An 18,680-nucleotide genomic window follows, 5' to 3' on the forward strand; every position below is an offset into this window, starting at 1 on the left:
GAAAGGGCTATTCCATGCCAGCTGCAGCCAGTGCTGTAGTTGGAAATTTTTTGTGGGGGGAGAATTCAGCTTGAAGTTTTGGGGGACTCTCCAAAATAAAAGGTGGTTTGAAACCAATTCACTCATATTTTGTAGTAAGTTGCCGTTCTAATCCTGAGCTAAGGCAGAAATACATAAAATGCACCGCGAGCTCAGTTATTCCATCTGAGGACTGCAGTTTCATGCTTTTTTTTTTAGTAATTCTACATTAGCTACCAGTTTGTTTAGCACTTTTGGCTCCTTTTGGAGGTTTTCGCCTCCAGCTCAATTACTCCCTATCCTGGGCTGATAAGTTCTAAAAAGCACGAAACTGCAGTCCTCGGATGGAATAACTGAGCTGACGGTATATTTTATGCAATTTACTTATAGTTAAACCATTTGAATGATTTGACATGATTTTGTTATGAAAAGTTCACCCAAATTAAATTATGAGAGGGAATCGAAGCTATTATGTTTCAGTTATAGCCAGTGCTGTAGTTTGAAAAAGAGAATTTGAAAGAACTCTCCTTTGAGAGTGGGGGGTACTCACCAAAGGAAAGAGTCGTTTTGAACTAATTAACCCATTTAACCAATTGCATTATTTTTAAAATAAAACACCAAATGTTTCAGCAGATATAGTTCCCCCCAACTACAGCACTGGTTATAGTCATGATTTTGCTGTATACGACTTTGCTATTAATGGGTACAACTGTGTACATTAATTTATCAATTTTCCCTTTACATATTTCAAACTTTCAATTATTTTTATGTTATTTAAAGTAAAACAATTGTCGATGAAGAGTATACTGGTTTTTATTATTTTAGTACTGTTTCTATTATTTCATTTCATTACTGCTTTTATTATTCAGCCGCTCAACCAATTTTTACTTCCTTTTACAAAAAAGGAAGTATTGTATTCGCGAAAAAATTTTCACTCAAAAATCGATCTTAATTTCCATTTTGCGCACCCCCCGAATGAATGTTGAGTTGTTGTTTTTTTTCCGACTCGACCACACGTGGATAAGTGCCTAAAAACGTATAGACATGCGAAATATTCATTTTGACGATTCCCGAGTTAGTTACAATGAGTTTTCTCGTGACGTCTGTATGTACGTATGTATGTGTGTATGTATCTCGCATAACTCAAGAACGGTATGTCCTATAAATTTGAAATTTGGTATGTAGACTCCTAGTGGGGTCTTGTTGTGCACCTCCCCTTTTTGGTTGCATTCGGGTGTTTTTAAGGGAGTCTTTTGCCCCTTTTTGGGGGGAAATTATTGTTAATTTCGATGTAAACGCAAGTGGTGTTACAATTTGGCAGACACTTGGCGATATATCGCCAGTCCCTTTGATCGCCAAGTTTTGTCGCCAACTTGGCGACAAATTTGGCGATTTTTTTTTTAAAATCTTGTTTCAGTTTGGCCACTGTTAGTAATATTTAGAGAGTAAACCTATTGAATCACATTAAAATTACCAATAATGGGAAAATGACATTAAATTCGAGTAAAAGGAAGTCATGTGAGGCACACATCAGCTCGTTTTTTCTGGGAGGAGAAGAAATATTTATTAAAGCAATCTTCATCTGTACATACAAGGTCTGTTCTGAAAGTAGTAGGATTGATTTTTTCCCCGGCGAACGGGCTGACGTTTAATGATCGTACGTGCAAGATCAGTATAGGCGGGTATTGGGAATGCTGGTAAAAATGAGCAGTCTGCTGTCAGACGTTGAAGAGAGCAGGTTGCTTCTACTGTGACAGTGTTGCCAGATGGTCAAATCCAGATTTCCCCGATTCCCTTTCAACTTTTCCCCAAAAAGCAATGTTTACTATCAAAATTCCCTAAATTCAAAAAAAAGTTTTCCACTAATATTTTCATAAAATGAATCGACTTCCTCTAATATTTTTGTCTCTTGAAAATTTTTTTTTTCCCCAAATAGCCAAATTTTCTTATAAAATTCCCCAACTTTTTTTTCTTCCCATTTTCCTTTTTTTTTGGTCTTTATCTTTATCTTTCTTTATCTTTACTTTAAAAAAAACCTGAAAGTCTCTCTGTCTGGATATCATCAGGATCTCTGTGATGCGCATAGCGCCTAGACCGTTCGGCCGATTTTCATGAAATTTGGCAAAGAATTAGTTTGTAGCATGGAGGTGTGCACCTTTAAGCAATTTTTCAAAAATTCGATTTTGTTTTTTTTGTTCTACTCCAATTTTAAGAGCATTTTCCCGAGCAAAATTATCATAAGATGGACGAGTAAATTACCAAGTTATCATAACGTGGAACCGTAACACGGGCAAGCCAATTGGTGAGAAATTCATCATGCATTATTTGTAAATATACAAAGGAACCAATAGACCTTTTAATTTTCTACCACGGGCAAAGCCGTGCGGGTGCCACGAGTCATAAATACAAGCACCTGACCGAAAGATAAGAAATAACCAAATATTTTTTTTCTACTTGCATTTACTACTGCTTCTGTATGTACATTAAAACTATGATTTTTGTATATATTTATCCAAGAACATTCTCCATCATACTTATATTTGCATTTTCACCTATCAACTAGTTACTCACGCAGAACAATAATGCAAATTCCATAAAGTTGAGCAAAGCTAAACCAACGCTGTTTGATACAAACAATGTAACTACTACTTCTAGACGCGAATTTAAATACGAAAAAAAAACTTTTTCCCCGAGGGTTTTTTTCCCTCGGATTTCCCCAAGAAAAAAAATTTTCCCCATAGAATTCCCCTCAAAACCCATTTCCCCAAAATTTCCCCAGAGAGCACCGGATTTCCCCAAACTGGGGAAATTTCCCCCAATCTGCAGGGCTCCCAAATGGTCCGCTTTTCCCGCCAAAGTCCGTTTTTTAGGGTCAAGTCCGCTTTAGACCGCTTTTTAACATTTTGGTCCGCTTTTATATTGTTTTTACTCAAAAATCAGATTTTAAAAATTTTCATTACATTAAAAGATATTGTGTGCTGACGTTTGTTACGCCCGAACACGTGACCGCGGCGCCGTCTTTCTATTGAACCTGACTTTCTGGTATTATTTCGCTTCAGATTGACGTCAATACTCCTCCTCCAACCGCTGTAACATCGAAATCTAGCAAATGGAGAGGTTTAGAGGAGGAGTTATGACGTCAAATCAAAGCATTTTGCTACCGAAATTTCTTACAAGTTCGTACGCCCTTGAAAAAACCTTGAAAAAAATCAAGCATGTTTCATCAGTGCAATTTTCTGAACTTGTGTTCGATATGTAGCATCGCGAAAAATTACTTCCTGCTTTTGCGAGTTCAATCTTTTTGCATCTTGTTAATATTTTGATGTTTTTGACTGTCAGAAGTTATTTTAACATTCATTAACGTAGGTTAGCTTATTTTATGCTTAATTCCGATAGATATTAAACTACTTTTTTTTTCGGAACCATAGTAACATCAAACTTCTTTGGACTTCGCCGAAAATTGTTGCTGGGTTTTGAGATTTCAATCTCTTTGCATCTTGTAAATATTTTGATATTTTTGGCAATCGGAAGTTATTTTGACATTATACCTCCTTAGATTAGCTTATTTTTTGGTTAATTTTAATGGACAATTAACTTTTTTATTTTTGGAACCATAGTAACATTGACCTTTCTCGCACTTCGCGGAAAGTGCTTGTTGTGTTTGAGATTTCAATCTTTTTACATCTTGTAAATAATTTGATATTTTTGTCAATCGGAAGTTATTTTGACACACTCCAAAATTGATTGGCTTATTTTTTGTTTAATTTTAATAGATAACAAACTACTTTTTTTTTCAAAACCATGGCAACATTGAACTTACTCGCACTTCGCGGAAAATTGCTTGTCGTGTTTGAGATTTCAATCTTTTTGCATCTTGTTAATATTTTGATATTTTTGGCAGTCGGAAGTTATTTTGACATACACCACCATAGATTAGCTTACTTTTTTAATTAATTTTAATAGATAATAAACTTTCTTATTGTTGGAACCATAGCAGCATTGCACGAACTCGAACTTCACGAAGAATTGCTTCTTGTGTTTGAGATTTCAATCTTTTTGCATCTTGTTAATATTTTGATATTTTTCGTAGTCGGAAGTTATTTTGACATATACCACCATAGATTAGCTTATTTTTTGATTAATTTTAATACATAATAAAGTTTTTTATTTTTGGAACCATAGCAGCATTGCACGAACTCGAACTTCACGAAGAATTGCTTCTTGTGTTTGAGATTTCAATCTTTTTGCATCTTGTACATATTTTGATATTTTTGGCAATAGGAAGTTATTTTGACACACTCCACCATTCGCAACTCCAACGAACTATAGGGGGCACTGTAGTCACTGTTTAATGGCGGAATTGAAAACTAAAACAAACGCATGTGGTAGCGAAGAAAATGCTAAAAGTGTTGTGATTTTTGTTCGTATGTATGATTTTTTCGCTTTATTCGTTTGAAAAGATTTTTCAAAGTCTTTTGGTTATTCTGACCCATATAGAAAGAGATTAGAAACCAAAAAGTATTACGAAAGTAAACAATTAATGTAGAACACACAGTAAGTTGTTCTGAAGCAGCCATTTTCACGATGTTGAATTCGGAATTCATAAATTTTTGGTTCGCTTCGAACGGCATTTTCATTTTGTACCGTTTTTTCTATACATTAGTACATATTAAGTTCAGTTTCGTGACATTTCCAGCATTTGTTGACATTTTTGTCACATAGTGCACATACGTGGCAGACTGTCAAGAGTAACGTTTAACACTAGATAATTTATTTCTATGACTATATGATTGGATATCCAAAGAAATCATGCATTTAATTCATTCGTCATGGAAATAATTTACCTGATATGCGAAATCTTGTCAAGATACATTATTCTTTCACATAATTTTAAAACCATAACACTATAAACAGATTTTTGGCGAACTTTTATTTTTTATTGTTCAAATTCTTAACGTTCTTTCTGGATTTTTCAATCTGTTCTGCGATAAATATTTTCAAGAAAATTTATTTGCATACTGTCTATTTCAGTAGGATACTGTAGTAACAAATTTTATTTAAATCATTTATGTGGAATTAGGTTAAAGAAAAGTGTCCAGTCAATGTTGTTAAGTTCGTTTTTTTTTCATCGAATTGAAAAACTGATATTTATTCAAATTCACTCAGAACAAAATAAATAAAATGTGTACTCACAGTTTATATATGGTGGTAGTTTTCTTTTCAGTTGATTGACCATTATTTCTTTTTACTTATCGAATTCTGTAATCTTACTATCATTTTATTCCACTCATGATAAAAATTAAAAATGGTTTAACTAAAAACGCGAAAACTCGCCAAGGCTACTTTGCTTGCACAATACTAAAACTACTATAACCCTAAACAAATTTGGCGAAACCTTTCAGCTGAGAATAAAAGGAATAAAGTAAATTCTTTCTCGGTTATTCATTTTGTTCTACGATAATATATTCAAGAAAATATTTTGCATACTGTCCATTCCAACTAAATGCTGCTGTAAAATATGATTAGTTAAATTAATTTAAGATTAAAAAAAACTCATATTCTTACAAATTCATACAAAACAATAAAAATTTTTACCTGGTATAACGTTATCCAATTTTGTTAATCCAGAGTTTTCTTGTTTACGCTTCCACCATTTAATACTTTTTTGAAAGAAATAAGAAAAACTAACATTATTTTGAGAAGCTCGAGAATACTACTAAGGGACGAATTAATTTCTGTAGCTGAAAGCAAACTAAGACACATCGATTGCGTTAATAAATACTCGGAACAAACTGCCTGTGTTTACGTCAACAGACACACGTGATGCGCAACGTGGCAATGTTTTAGGTGCAGACGCAGTTTTATAAATCACCGCAAGGTAGCGTATTCGAGCGCTGGAGTTCCGAATAGATTAGCTTTATTTTTGTTTAATTTTAAAAGATGATAAACTACTTTTTTTTTCGAAACCATGGCAACGTTGCGCGGAAAATTGCTTGTCGTGTTTGAGATTTCAATCTTTTTGCATCTTGTTAATATTTTGATATTTTTGGCAGTCGGAAGTTATTTTGACATACGCTACCATAGATTAGCTTATTTTTTTTTAATTTTAATAGGTAATAAACTTTCTTATTTTTGGAACCATAGCAGCATTGGACTTCCCGAACTTTGCGAAGAATTGCTTCATGTGTTTAAGATTTCAATTTTTTTGCATCTTGTACATATTTTGATATTTTGCGCAATCGAATGTTATTTTCACATATGCTATCCTGGACTAGCATATTTTATGTTCAATTTTAGTCATGTTTAGTTTTAGAGACCATTTTTTTTTGGAAATTATGCCAACAGTGAACATACTTCGCGAAAATTTGATTCTCGTGTTCAATATTTCAATCCTTTTGTATCTTGTAATTATTTTAATATTTTTGAAAATTGGAAGCTGTTTTGACATGTGCTACCTCAAATTATATTATTTTATTTTAAAAACTAAAACTTTGTATCCTTATTTTTTTTAAATACTCATAATGAGTATTTTCAATTTGAAAATATAGCTCTATGAATCTGAAATTATACATTTATTTATTACATTAAGTTATCCAGTAAAAGCAGACTCAAGTTTACATTCAGTGTATTTATTGCTTGAGCAGCATTTGTATATTTTTGGGTGTGGTGACTTTAATAAAAAATTTTCTTTCTCACTAATTTTTATATATACATGAAGACATTACAATATTTTTTGGTGCCCGAATGACTAATACCTACATATGAAGAAATGATTTGGATACTTAGCATACTAATAAATGATTTGCAATCCTCTAATATTTTTGAACTTAGTCAATCAGTAGCGTAGCCAGAAATTACCTCCTGATTTGGTGTTTGATCATAAACTCTCATATGTATATGAATGTACCATATTTAGGCTGGAAATATATGTAAAAACCAAGGGCTGTGGAGGGGGAGGGGGACCTCCTGGCCTCCAAACTATATCTTCTTGTCTTGCGGTACCTTATATCGAAATGAATTCTCTTTAAACTGGTTATGCGAAAAATTTTGTAAACTACTATGTGCTAAGGTATTTACTGTAATAACTGTATCTAAAAAGTCTTTATTAGGTATGCACTGATTGATCGGTCACTTGGGTGATTATTTTTAACTAGCCAGTTTTTACCTGTTAAGTAGTAGAAAATTTATTTTACAATTAAAGTTACTCTGTAAAATAGTCAGTTACATGCTTGCTTGTCACCCCCCCCCCTCCCCATCCAAATGTTTGTGTGAATAATATAATTCAATGGATAAGAAGTTCAGATGTATAGAAAATGATAAGGATTTATCATTAAAAATCATTATTTTGGCTAATTAACGAATTATCTTCACGTATTTATTGCCAGGCAGCTAATTTGATATTTTGGTGCTACCCTGGGTTTAACTATGAATGGTCCTCCCAAGGTCCTCTTTTTAATCCTAACTGGTCCTCTTTGGCCCCCTTTTTGATTCAAAGTGTTCCTCTTTTACCCTTTTCTATGGCTAAAATGTGTTGGGAGCCCTGATCTGGCAACACTGTACTGTGAACCCCTGTCGAAACGCCTCGCCATGGAGAATCATGGTGGAGCGTTTATTGGAGCACAGCAATACGCAATCAAATCTTGTGTAAAGCTTGGTATAATGGGCAAAGAGACTCGCAACATAATAAGGGGGCTTATGGGGATGCTGCCATGGGTAGCTCGAGTGTTTTTGCGTGGCACAAGTAATTCCGAGACGATAGGGAAAGAGTGGAAGACGGCAACCACTCCGGACATCCTTCAACCAGTAAGACTGACGCAAATGTGTCGTGAGTGAAAAATTTACTGAATAGTTATCGTAGGTTGAGTATTAGAATGATTTCTAATTATTTGAGCATCCCTTAAACCCAAGTTTTTGAAATCATGACAGAAAACTTACCCACGAGGAAAGTGTGCGTTCAGTGTAGCGAAGTATCTCACCCAGTACAACGTGGTAATGCTACCTCAGGCCACCTACAGCCCTGACATGACCCTGCCAGAATTTTTTCTACTTCCGAGATTAAAATTGACGCTCTGTTAGAAGCATCACGGCTCGGTAGAAGCTGTTCAACAGACCGCGACGAGGAAACTAAACAGCATTTTGGTCCAGGGGTCCCTGGAGGCATGCGAAAGCTTAAAAATCCACTGGCAATAGTGTGTAGATGTGGAAGGATCCTACTTTGAAAAATTCTAAGCGTTTGTACTACTTCCATGAATATATATATATTTTTTAAATGAATCCTACTACTTTCGGAACAGACCCTGTATATACATAAGACAATAAGTGTCGAAGCCATTATTTTTAAAGAGTTAATCTATCTCCACCCCCTTTCCTTTTGTTTAAGCATTCCTATTGTTGCTATATATATATATATATATATATATATATATATATATATATATATATATATATATATATATATATATATATATATATATATATATATATATGAATAATTTTATATTTTACTGAGAATTTATTGCATTTCATTTAGTTATATTGCATTGAATATTTATCTTATAATATTTCAGATGGTTAATGTATCTACTGAAGACTGCTTAAAAATTATTGAGCAATTTGAGCCATCAGAAGAAGCCAAACAAAATAAACAAATACTTATTGATGGTAAATGTATATAGTTTTCTCATTTTGGGGGCATTTTCTATGATTAATTTATATCCTTTGATTACTTATTAATTTATTATTTGCAGGATTTACTTTGTTCCTGTTATCTGATTGCTGTGATATTTTTGATCCAATTCACAAAACTGTCTGCCAAGAAATGACTCATCCATTCCCACACTATTTCATTGCTTCATCTCATAACACGTATGTATGTTTTAAAAGGTCAAAGTGTTGTTGTTTCTCTGGTGCAATAGTGATAACTTTCTCCTCAAAATTTTAAATGCAGTGAAACCTGCCCAGGAGAGACCTCCTGTAAATGGAAACCTACCTTCCTTTACAGGACCTTGCAGCTTTCATATGTAGACTAACTTGCATATGGAAATCTGTCTCATACAGTTTGACCACAAATTATATGCTATTTGGCAATCAGCCAGGTTCAGACGATTCCATCTGAATGAATCTAGCAGGGGTGAAAGGAAAACAGCGATGGATTTTGATGCACAAGTTTTATAATGTGACCAGCACCTTATTAATTTATTGCATTCTCTAAAATAAAATAAAAGAAAGCAAAAAGAGTTCTCATGAAAACACCAAAAAGAACATAAAATGCTTTCATTTCGTCCGTAAATGTAAAAGCAAAATGGTAAGATCAAAATTATGTTGATAGATTATAAATCAATCGATTTTTGTTGTGAGAATATAGTTCGAATATAGTTCAGATTTTAAAAAAATATTGCTGTGCAAAAACTGTCATTTTTACAAAACTGCATCTAAATAATTAAGAGGTAAAAGCACACATCTGTATCGAACAAACTACCACCCCTGTAAACTAAGAGATGCGTCCATTTCCACCAATAAACCGGATGTTTGCCTTTCCATGTTATCAGTGGTCAGACTGTTGGTGATATTTTGTTGGTCTCTTTGCATTGCATACTTTAAATAGGTTCCACCGTGAAATCTTACTTAAAAAGTAATAGTATTTTTTGTGAAACTAGGGGGCTCAGCTCCCTGCTTGCTGATGCTCACCAACCCCCGAAGATGAAGATTGCTTTGCAATCTTATTTGATTTGCAAAGATTTAAATTGTCAATTAGGAAGAAACAGATTAAAAATGCTTTATGAGTTTGGAGCAAAAAGCAGCCTTTCCCCGGGTTTCAAAATAACTTATACCAACTTTCCAAGCCCTAAGGACTAAGGGGCTCCGAGCATTGCAAAACTGCAGTTTTGTGCGTTTGAAAAGTCGCTTTCATATTCGTGATCTCTAGTAATATATTTTGCTCTTTTGCTCGGGGCATGAATTGAGTTGAGTCTAAAGATTTTCTTAGTTTCCAAAGTTGTGCTATAGCTTCTCTCCCCTAAGATTAAGGGTTCGATTAAAATCAAAACCTTTAAAATTTTTGAATAAGAAAGAAAAAGAATCGAACCTAAAAGACGTAACTATGGCAACGCCAAATAAAATATCAATAATTTGAATGAAGATGAGATTTTTCAAACTTGATTGAAACGGCTTGTAACTTTTTTTCCTTTGGAGATAGAAACTTAGTTTTTGGACCATAGGTGGAGTTAGATCTGAAGTAAAAAAAAGTCTCTCTTTCCAGTGGTGTCAGAAAGAAAACTGTGGAACAATTCCTTCATTTTTTACTGATAGATTTAATGAAGAAAGTAGTGCCTAAATTTCAGCTAAGCCTTAAAAAATTAAAGCTAAAAACCCAAATAACTCCTGCTGTATATAATATTAATATGTGCAAGTAATTTTCACCCCTTTAAAAGGAAATTTATGCAAAATTTGTGCTAAAAAATGGATTACAAAAAAACTAATTCTAAATTTAAAAAACAAAGCCCCAGGTGCAAACCACTGGGGCTCGAAGTAATTTTGTACAAAATTTCAAGGCTGTAGGTGCAATGGGGTCTCCTGGGCACAGCCCCCCCCCCCCAGACTTCGTTTCAGAATTTCTTTGATCTTACTTTTTTTTAATATAAAGATGTACATATTTCGCTTTTAAGCAATAAAGTATATTTTAATATTACTTTTCTTTTAAAATTTTCATTTTTATAACTTTTTGATTTAAATTTAAATTTTGTAGTATATTTCATTCAAAAAACACTTTTTAGGTATTTATTAGAAGATCAGTTGAAAGGACCATCCAGTATAGAAGGTTACAGCACGGCATTGAAAATGGGATGTCGCTGTGTAAAAGGTACATGCTATAACATACTTTCCTGAATCTGTCTTAGAAAATTTTTTTTAGCGTGATTTATTAAACTACTACATCTTTGAATTAGTTGATTGCTGGGATGGTATTGATGGACCAATTGTGTATCATGGGAACACTCTTACATCCAAGATTCCATTACAGGATGTTTTAGAAACAATTCAAGAGTTTGCCTTTGTTACATCCCCGTAAGTTTTTGTAATGTTTGATAATACTTTTCTTCCTGATAAATGTGCTTATTAGATTCAATTACTATACTTTTTTGAATAAATCATTAAAAATTAAGTAATTAACCATATTATGAAAAAATATATAATTGCTATCAATATGAAATATTATTAACATATAAAAATTGTTGTGATAATTTTCTTAAACTGCCACTTTACTAGTCCTCTCTAACTTATTTTACACGGTGCAAAAATATCTTTCATATATTTAAATTACAAAAGATAATTAACAAAAATTTCCTGCTATCGCCAACTTCTTGATTTCAAACAGAAAATAGTTTTGAATTTTTTCTTTGCATCATTATTGAGCAATGATTTTTTTTTAATTTTAATGTTGTGATCTTTTTCATAATTGACATATTTTGTAGCAACATAGTAACACATAGAAAGAAATATTGTCTATGAGTGTAAAGTAACAGTTAAAAAATTTAATAAATCAAAATATTATTGTCACATTGTTTTTTTTTAATTAATTTTTAGACTTATATATATATATATATATATATATATATATATATATATATATATATATATATATATATATATATATATATATATATATATATATATAGGAATGGGGGAATTTTTTCCTGTATTTCTATTACTTATTACATTTTGCCCAAGATTAATTTAATGTATAATTAAACATGCTTTGTTTCATAAGAGCATTTGTTAATTAATTAACTAATCAATCATTTTTCCTTTTTTTTTTCCAAATTTTGTTCAAAATAATAATTGCATTTATTTCTAATGAAATTTTAAAATTGTTCTTCAGATATAAAGTTATAGCTTTTTCTTTCTTTCTCTTTGTAAAAAAAGTCAAAAATTATTGATCAATCAGAATAAATTCTTATTTCCTAAACTCTTTATGCCCCAAATTATGAATAATCAGAAGCAAATGAGTTTAAATGAGACACATTGGCATAAAAATACCCTTTCAAAAGATTTTCAGATTCACAAAAATGCAATTTACTGGTGACACAGAGAACATTGAATCCAGATGTACCCTTGATATTCAAAGGAATTTAATATTTTAAATGGTAGTTTGATCCTAGTGGTTCTTTAAAGCATTGTCAGAACATAAAGGGTTTAGAATGGGATATTTCTCATGATTCTCAGATTTTGATGGGGTATGGTAGTTGCCGCACATTTAAAACACAAGTTTCAATGTGCTTCAAAATAGGTTGAATCATGGCACCACTAAATTTGGCTTATGCTTATAGGCTGAGACAATCACTGAAACTAATGGCAACAAAGAGGACGCTACAAGAAACCCCTGTTTCCATTACGTTTTGTCGTTGATTGGTGGATGATGCCATTGATTGGTGGATGCAGGGTTTCCGTTTAGCACCTCTTGCAGTCAAAATGGACAGCGCCCAATCAAAAATAAACTAATTTTGAAACGTTGACATTGATTGGTGGCTGCATGAGCGGGTCATAGCTGCATCAGATTAACACAGAAAAGCCAAAAATTGTCAAGGCCAGTTAAGCATCAGCGTCATATAGTGGGGCCATGGTTGAATCAATAAAATGTAAATGCCAAACTACTAGAGCTAAATGTATTTTTAATTATAAATATGTTTGAATTTCACCTAATTAAAGATAAGAGCTGCTCTTATTGCCTTCATGTGAAGTCCAATTCATGATGTAAATTTAATGTAAATTAACTGCATACTTTTTTTTAAAAATATTCCTACGGCCGTCTGTGGCATTTCTGCCTTCAACCGACGAGCAACTTATTTAAGAAGATGAAGTATAAGGAGAGGATAAAAATTCAACGTTCGTAGAGTTGTCATTTCAAAATTTAAAAATAACATGGCAGGTCTTGAGATGGTCACCATCCATATCATCCTGGTGACAATGAGGGTAACAAGCGCTCCATATCGCCAGGCCAACAACAAAGGCTGTGTTTTTATACCACTACCGGCAGACTGGTGACTAACCATAGCATTCTAATAGAGCCGGTTATCTGGTTGTTTCCGAAGTTGGTGCTTTAAGTGCTATAGCTTCATCGGTAGATCCACCGGTCGGTCGTAATTTAAGATGGTTTGTTGAATCACGTGACATTTTTGATCAATAATAAGTATTTTTCACCTGCATGTTATTTGTCTGTGCAAGTAACCGGTGATGAACCGAAAGCCTTCGATGAAGCATTGGTTGGTGAACAACTGATTAGTAACCTTTGATGTCATTAGCTGTCATATTATCCATCGATAGCAACTGGTAGCGGTATGCGAACACAGCCTCAATGTCTGCATGGCAATAAAAAACTCAGCTTTCTCAAAGGTGCCTATTTTCTCTTTTACATTTAAAGTTCACATAGACAAAATTATTGTTAGCCATTCTCTCTTTTTTTTTTGAGCAATCACGATTGCTTATTGTTCTCACTTGACAGTTTTTGGCGTGCTGTGATTTTATTTTCCCCCTGTCTCCCTCTGCCAGCACCACCGTCGACCGGCCTCACGATGCTGCTCTTCTAGCGAAAACCGTCTCCAGGTTGCATCCATATCCTACACGCAAACATACACACACGCATGTCTACACACACACACTCACACATACATATACACACACACTCATGCCTGCACACAGACATAAACACACGCCTACACACACACATACACACATGCCTGCACACAGATACAAACACAGACCTACACACACTCACACACATACCCACACAGACGCAAACACACACCTACACACACACTCACACACACACATACCCACACAGACACATGCCTGCACACACGCAAAAAAACACGTGATTGCGAAAAACATAATTTGAATTTAAAATGTCAAAATTCAAATTGTTATTTTTTTTTCATGCATTGAGGAATTAAGCTGTTGTCACAATTTAATAGTTTAAAACTCCTGTATGGCAGCATGCTTTTATGTCTTAACAATGCATTTTGTAAATTCATTACTTTTTTCTTTTCAGATATCCTTTAATTATTCACCTTGAAAATCATTGCAACCTCAAAAACCAAGAATCTATTTGCTCATTGATCATTGAAACATTTGGTAACCAACTGTATATACCTAGTAAAGACGGGCATTTAAAAATTTCCCAAATTACACCAGAACTCCTGAAGGGGAAAATTCTAATTAAAGTGAGCATTTGCTGATTTTTTCTTTATTAGTTACAATAATATGGTAAGTGTTAATCAAATAAAATATTTTTTTTTTCTTTTGTAGGGCAAAAAACTTTCTTCCAGTTGTACAGATGTTTATGGCGAGGTTTCAGATGAAGATGAAGATCAAGATTGTAACAGCAAAGTAAGTATTTTGATTTTAGTGTCTTTCACATGTTTTGCGATACTATTTTTATTGTATATAGTTCTCGTAGATTAGATGAATTTTTTTGCTGCCTTGTTTCAATTTAGAAAGTAATATTTCTATTGTTTCCTAATAGTTTACAACTATTTAACTCAAAATTTAAATAGTGTTTGAAAAAAATATATATCTTAATATATAAAAATCAATGTCCTGAGATAACATATATATATATATATATATATATATATATCAACGCACAGCCGAAACCGCTGAAGCTTCAGCCTTGAAATTTGGCAGGCATGTCCGCATGATTACAAAAGTAACCACTAAGAAAAGATTTTTCGAAATCTCAATTACTTTGGGAGAAATTAATTAAAACCCCTTAATTTCTGCGAATTTAAAAACCTGTCATTGAAATTCAAATCCCTTATTTTCGAAGGCTTTCCTCCATTCAAATCATTATTCAGTACTTCATCTCAACTTTTGGTCGATAGTGAACTATAAATTTGATATCGTTTTTGTTTCTCACGTGATTCTTCGAGGCTTTTCTCAAGTCAAATCATAATGTTTCTGTCTTTTGCTTTTCTTTTTTCAAAACTAGAAACGAAGTTTTTAAGAACATCATCACAGGCGGACTATCCTTTTAAATTTAGAAGAGTGCAGTTTTTTTGTTAAAGTTTGCTTTGCAATAAACATTAATAAGTCACAAGGACAGACATTAAAAGTAGCGGGGATCGATTTAAGACAAGACTTTTTTCACACGACCAATGTTATGTAGCTTGCTCCAAAGCCAGTTCATCAAGCAGTTTAATAATTTTAGCACCAGAAAAAAAACTAAAAATGTTGTATGCAAAAAAGTTCTAGCTTAAACATAGGTATAACAATAAAATGTGGATGACCTGTGTCTGCAAAGATAATCAATACTTTAAAAGGATCGTTAATAACAGTTAAAGATCGGTTAAGGACAAGGGCGTATATTTATAAGGAGTCCAGGGTCCCCGGGATCCTCCCCAAATTAGAAAAAGTTATAGGTAATAAGTAATTATTATAGGGGATTTTCGAAACTAGGTGCACCAAGCACTGTTAACCCCTACCCGAGTAATGCCGGGTACGGGAATGCTAATATATATATATATTCCTTCTATTTATTAATAGCGTTTGAAAATCAAGATTCTACTGTAGTAACATTCATTTTATCAACACGCAAAGCACTTTTCTCGTAATAACTCCTCTAACCAGGGCTAGAGTTTTGATTTCGAAAACTGGATTTGTGTAGGAAAGGTGGTTTTTATTGTCCAAAACTGTCGAAAAGTGCCCAAAAGTGTCTTAAACTCTACAGAAGTTGTGATTTTAATTTTACCTTTATTAATGTATTTATTTATTGTGCTTATGAGGAAATTAATTAACAAGATTTTATTCTTTTGCTATTTATAAATAGTCATGTCTTAACCCTCATAATAAATTATTTCTTCTATTATTTATGCAAAAGTTCATTTGCGTATGTTAATATTTTAAGAGTTGAAGCTTTTCAAGCAATATTTCCCTGTATAAAGCTCTATTTATGAGAAAATGAAATTTTAAGATTTCGCTTGCAATTATTTAATTAATCCTCAGTAAATTGGGTGCAAAAGTACAATATTTATTACCCATTCATTCATAAAATCTTCAGGACTTTAGGCAAATCAAACTATTTTTCTTACAACATAGCATTAAAACTATATAAACCTAAGCTTAAACAAAAAAATGAAAGAAAGAAAAAGAAAAGAAAATTGTTTTACGGGTTCTGCCAACCCTGAACCATGTTGTACATTTTGTTTGCTTTCTATTCCTGAGCAGAAAGCATTTCGCTTTTCATGCTAATGCGCTGATCTTCATGCTTTTTTATTCCTTTCAAAAATTTAAAATGCTAAAAAAAAGTATTGTTTTCTTATGCATGTTGTCTTTTCATAATATAGTAATATAATAATATAGTCTCTATTATTGTAATTCTGTAGGAAAAGTACCTTAATTAAAAAATTGGTTAAGGTAGACTCAATTTGGGCTTTTATCTACTTTAAGTGCTTACTCTTTCTTCTGTTTTGAATGCATTAATAATTTCAGAATTTATCATAAATTTAATTAATCTGTTATTTGATCCTAATTACACAGAAGACTGAAATATTGATAACTAAATAATTGAATATTGATTTAAAGATTATTCATTGGTGACATTTTTTGTTAGAAACTTTATTACCGGATAATGACTCATAATATTTTTGATGCCAAACATGTAAGAAATATGTTTTTTTTTTTTTTTTTTTTTTTTTTTTTTTTTTTTTTTTTTGAGTGTGATGTGCAGTTTATTAAAGATTGTTATATTAATACTTTTGTTGCATAGCATAGAATTAAATTTAAAAATAATAAATACATTTCTTTCAGAATATTTTTAGAAAAATCAAACTATGTCGAGCGTTATCAAATCTAATCTCTTTAACCAGAATACGATTTTGGGATCTTGAAATGCAAGAGGAAGTTCGTAAGTTTTGAAACTTTTTTTTTTTTTAATTCCATATGTTATAAATATAATTGTGACTTCCTGTACCTAAAGTTCATTCAGTGAAAATGACAGATTTAGATCGTGCTGTAGGAAGGAAAAATATTTGGGTGAATGTACCTTTTTATAGTGTATGGTGGACTAAAATTTTTTTTTTGACCTCAAAAAGGAGAGTTAAAAGTTTTGATCACTTATGCCACCTTTAATTCTAAATGCAGACTTTTGTTTTTCAAAAAAGATGTTTTGAAACCAATATACTTTAAATTTGCGTTATTCTTATAATAACAAGCAAATATTTCAGGGCTTAGTGCCCCCTACTCCCTCACCTCCAACTAAAGCACTGAATGTAGGTGTAACTATTGTCATTAACCTTTTAAATGCCAATGAATGTTCTTAAATATAAACATCAAATTAAAATGTTGTTTAAAAAAATGCTTATCAAGATTTTAAAAATTTAGTTTTATCTTTTAATAGTAAATAAAAGTAAGGTTTCAAAGACATTCTGGTAGGAAGTCTGTGGCGGACGTGCGTATAGAGGAGACCCCATAGCACCTACAGCCTTGAAATTTTGTACAAAATTATTTCGAGCACCGGGGGTGTGCACCTGGGGTTTTATTTTTTTTTAATTCGAATTAGTTTTTTATGATTAATTATTTAAGCTAAATTTCGCATAACTTGCCTATTATTGTCTATTAAAGGGGTGAAAAATTACTTGCACATATTAATATTATCTATCGTTGGAAAGGGTAGAATTTTCCGCGTTCTATGCAACTTGTTTCAATTCTCTAACTTAAATACGGCAAGAGTTATCTGTGTTTTTAGTTTGAACGTTTTTAGGCAAAGCTTAAATTTAGGCACCACTTTCTTCATTAAATATGTCAGTAAAAAGTTAAGGAATTGTCCCACAGTTTTTTTTTTTTTGACACCACTGGAAAGAGCGACTTTTTTTACTCCAGATCTAACTTGACCTTCAGTAGAAAAACTGAGCTTCTATCTCCAAAGGAAAAATAATTACAAGCTGTTAAAAATCAAGTTCGAATTATCTCATCTTCATTAAAATTATTGATGTTTTATTTGGCGTTGCCATAGTTACGTCTTTTCGATTTGCATGTTTCTTCTTCCTTATTAACAAACTTTAAGGGTTTCAATTTTAACGGAAAATCTTTGGCTCAACTCAATTCAATCCCTGAGCTAAAGAGCAAAATATATTACTAGAGATCACAAATATGAAAGTGACTTTTCAAACGTACAAAACAGCAGTTATTCAATGCTCATGAGCCCTTTTAGCCCTTACGGCTTCGCAAGTTGGTACAAGTTATTTTGAAACCCAGGGAAACGTTGCTTTTTGTTTCAAAGGGAGTTCATAATACGTTTTTAATCTGCTTCAAGAAAAAATACACTTTTAGTCAACTTTTAAGAAGTTTGATGAAAAATCATTGTTAAAAAAAAAAAACTTTATGTTTATGAAAATTAATAGAGATAATAAATTAGGATTATATTAATAAACAAGCATCATAAATTAAAATTTGCAACAAAAAGTTTTTTTCTTTAAGCTATCAAACTTCTCTATTCTCATTTGAGAAAAGTGATATAATTCACTGTACAAAAAGCAATTTACGCCTGCCTACAGCAATTTAGGCCTTATAAGTTTTTTAATTGGTTAAATAAGAGTCTCAGATCTACTATGAAACCACTGTTGACACAGCAGTAGAAGTTGTCCTATATTTGAGAAAAAAGAATCATCAAAAAT

General features: G+C 32.4%; 1 protein-coding gene across 1 annotated transcript in view; it reads left to right on the forward strand.

Annotated features, from left to right (window-relative positions):
- The window catches only part of LOC129224368 (inactive phospholipase C-like protein 2), a 92,330-nt gene that overhangs the window by 49,663 nt on the left and 23,987 nt on the right, over positions 1-18,680 (forward strand). Inside the window, exons 8-14 of the mRNA XM_054858810.1 lie at positions 8,586-8,679; positions 8,766-8,883; positions 10,791-10,876; positions 10,962-11,079; positions 14,262-14,274; positions 14,317-14,397; positions 16,816-16,912. Coding sequence (XP_054714785.1) covers positions 8,586-8,679; positions 8,766-8,883; positions 10,791-10,876; positions 10,962-11,079; positions 14,262-14,274; positions 14,317-14,397; positions 16,816-16,912 — 607 coding nt within the window. The remainder of the gene's footprint in view (positions 1-8,585; positions 8,680-8,765; positions 8,884-10,790; positions 10,877-10,961; positions 11,080-14,261; positions 14,275-14,316; positions 14,398-16,815; positions 16,913-18,680) is intronic.

The sequence above is a fragment of the Uloborus diversus genome, chromosome 6 (genome assembly GCF_026930045.1).
Source record: "Uloborus diversus isolate 005 chromosome 6, Udiv.v.3.1, whole genome shotgun sequence".
NCBI lineage: Eukaryota > Metazoa > Arthropoda > Arachnida > Araneae > Uloboridae > Uloborus > Uloborus diversus.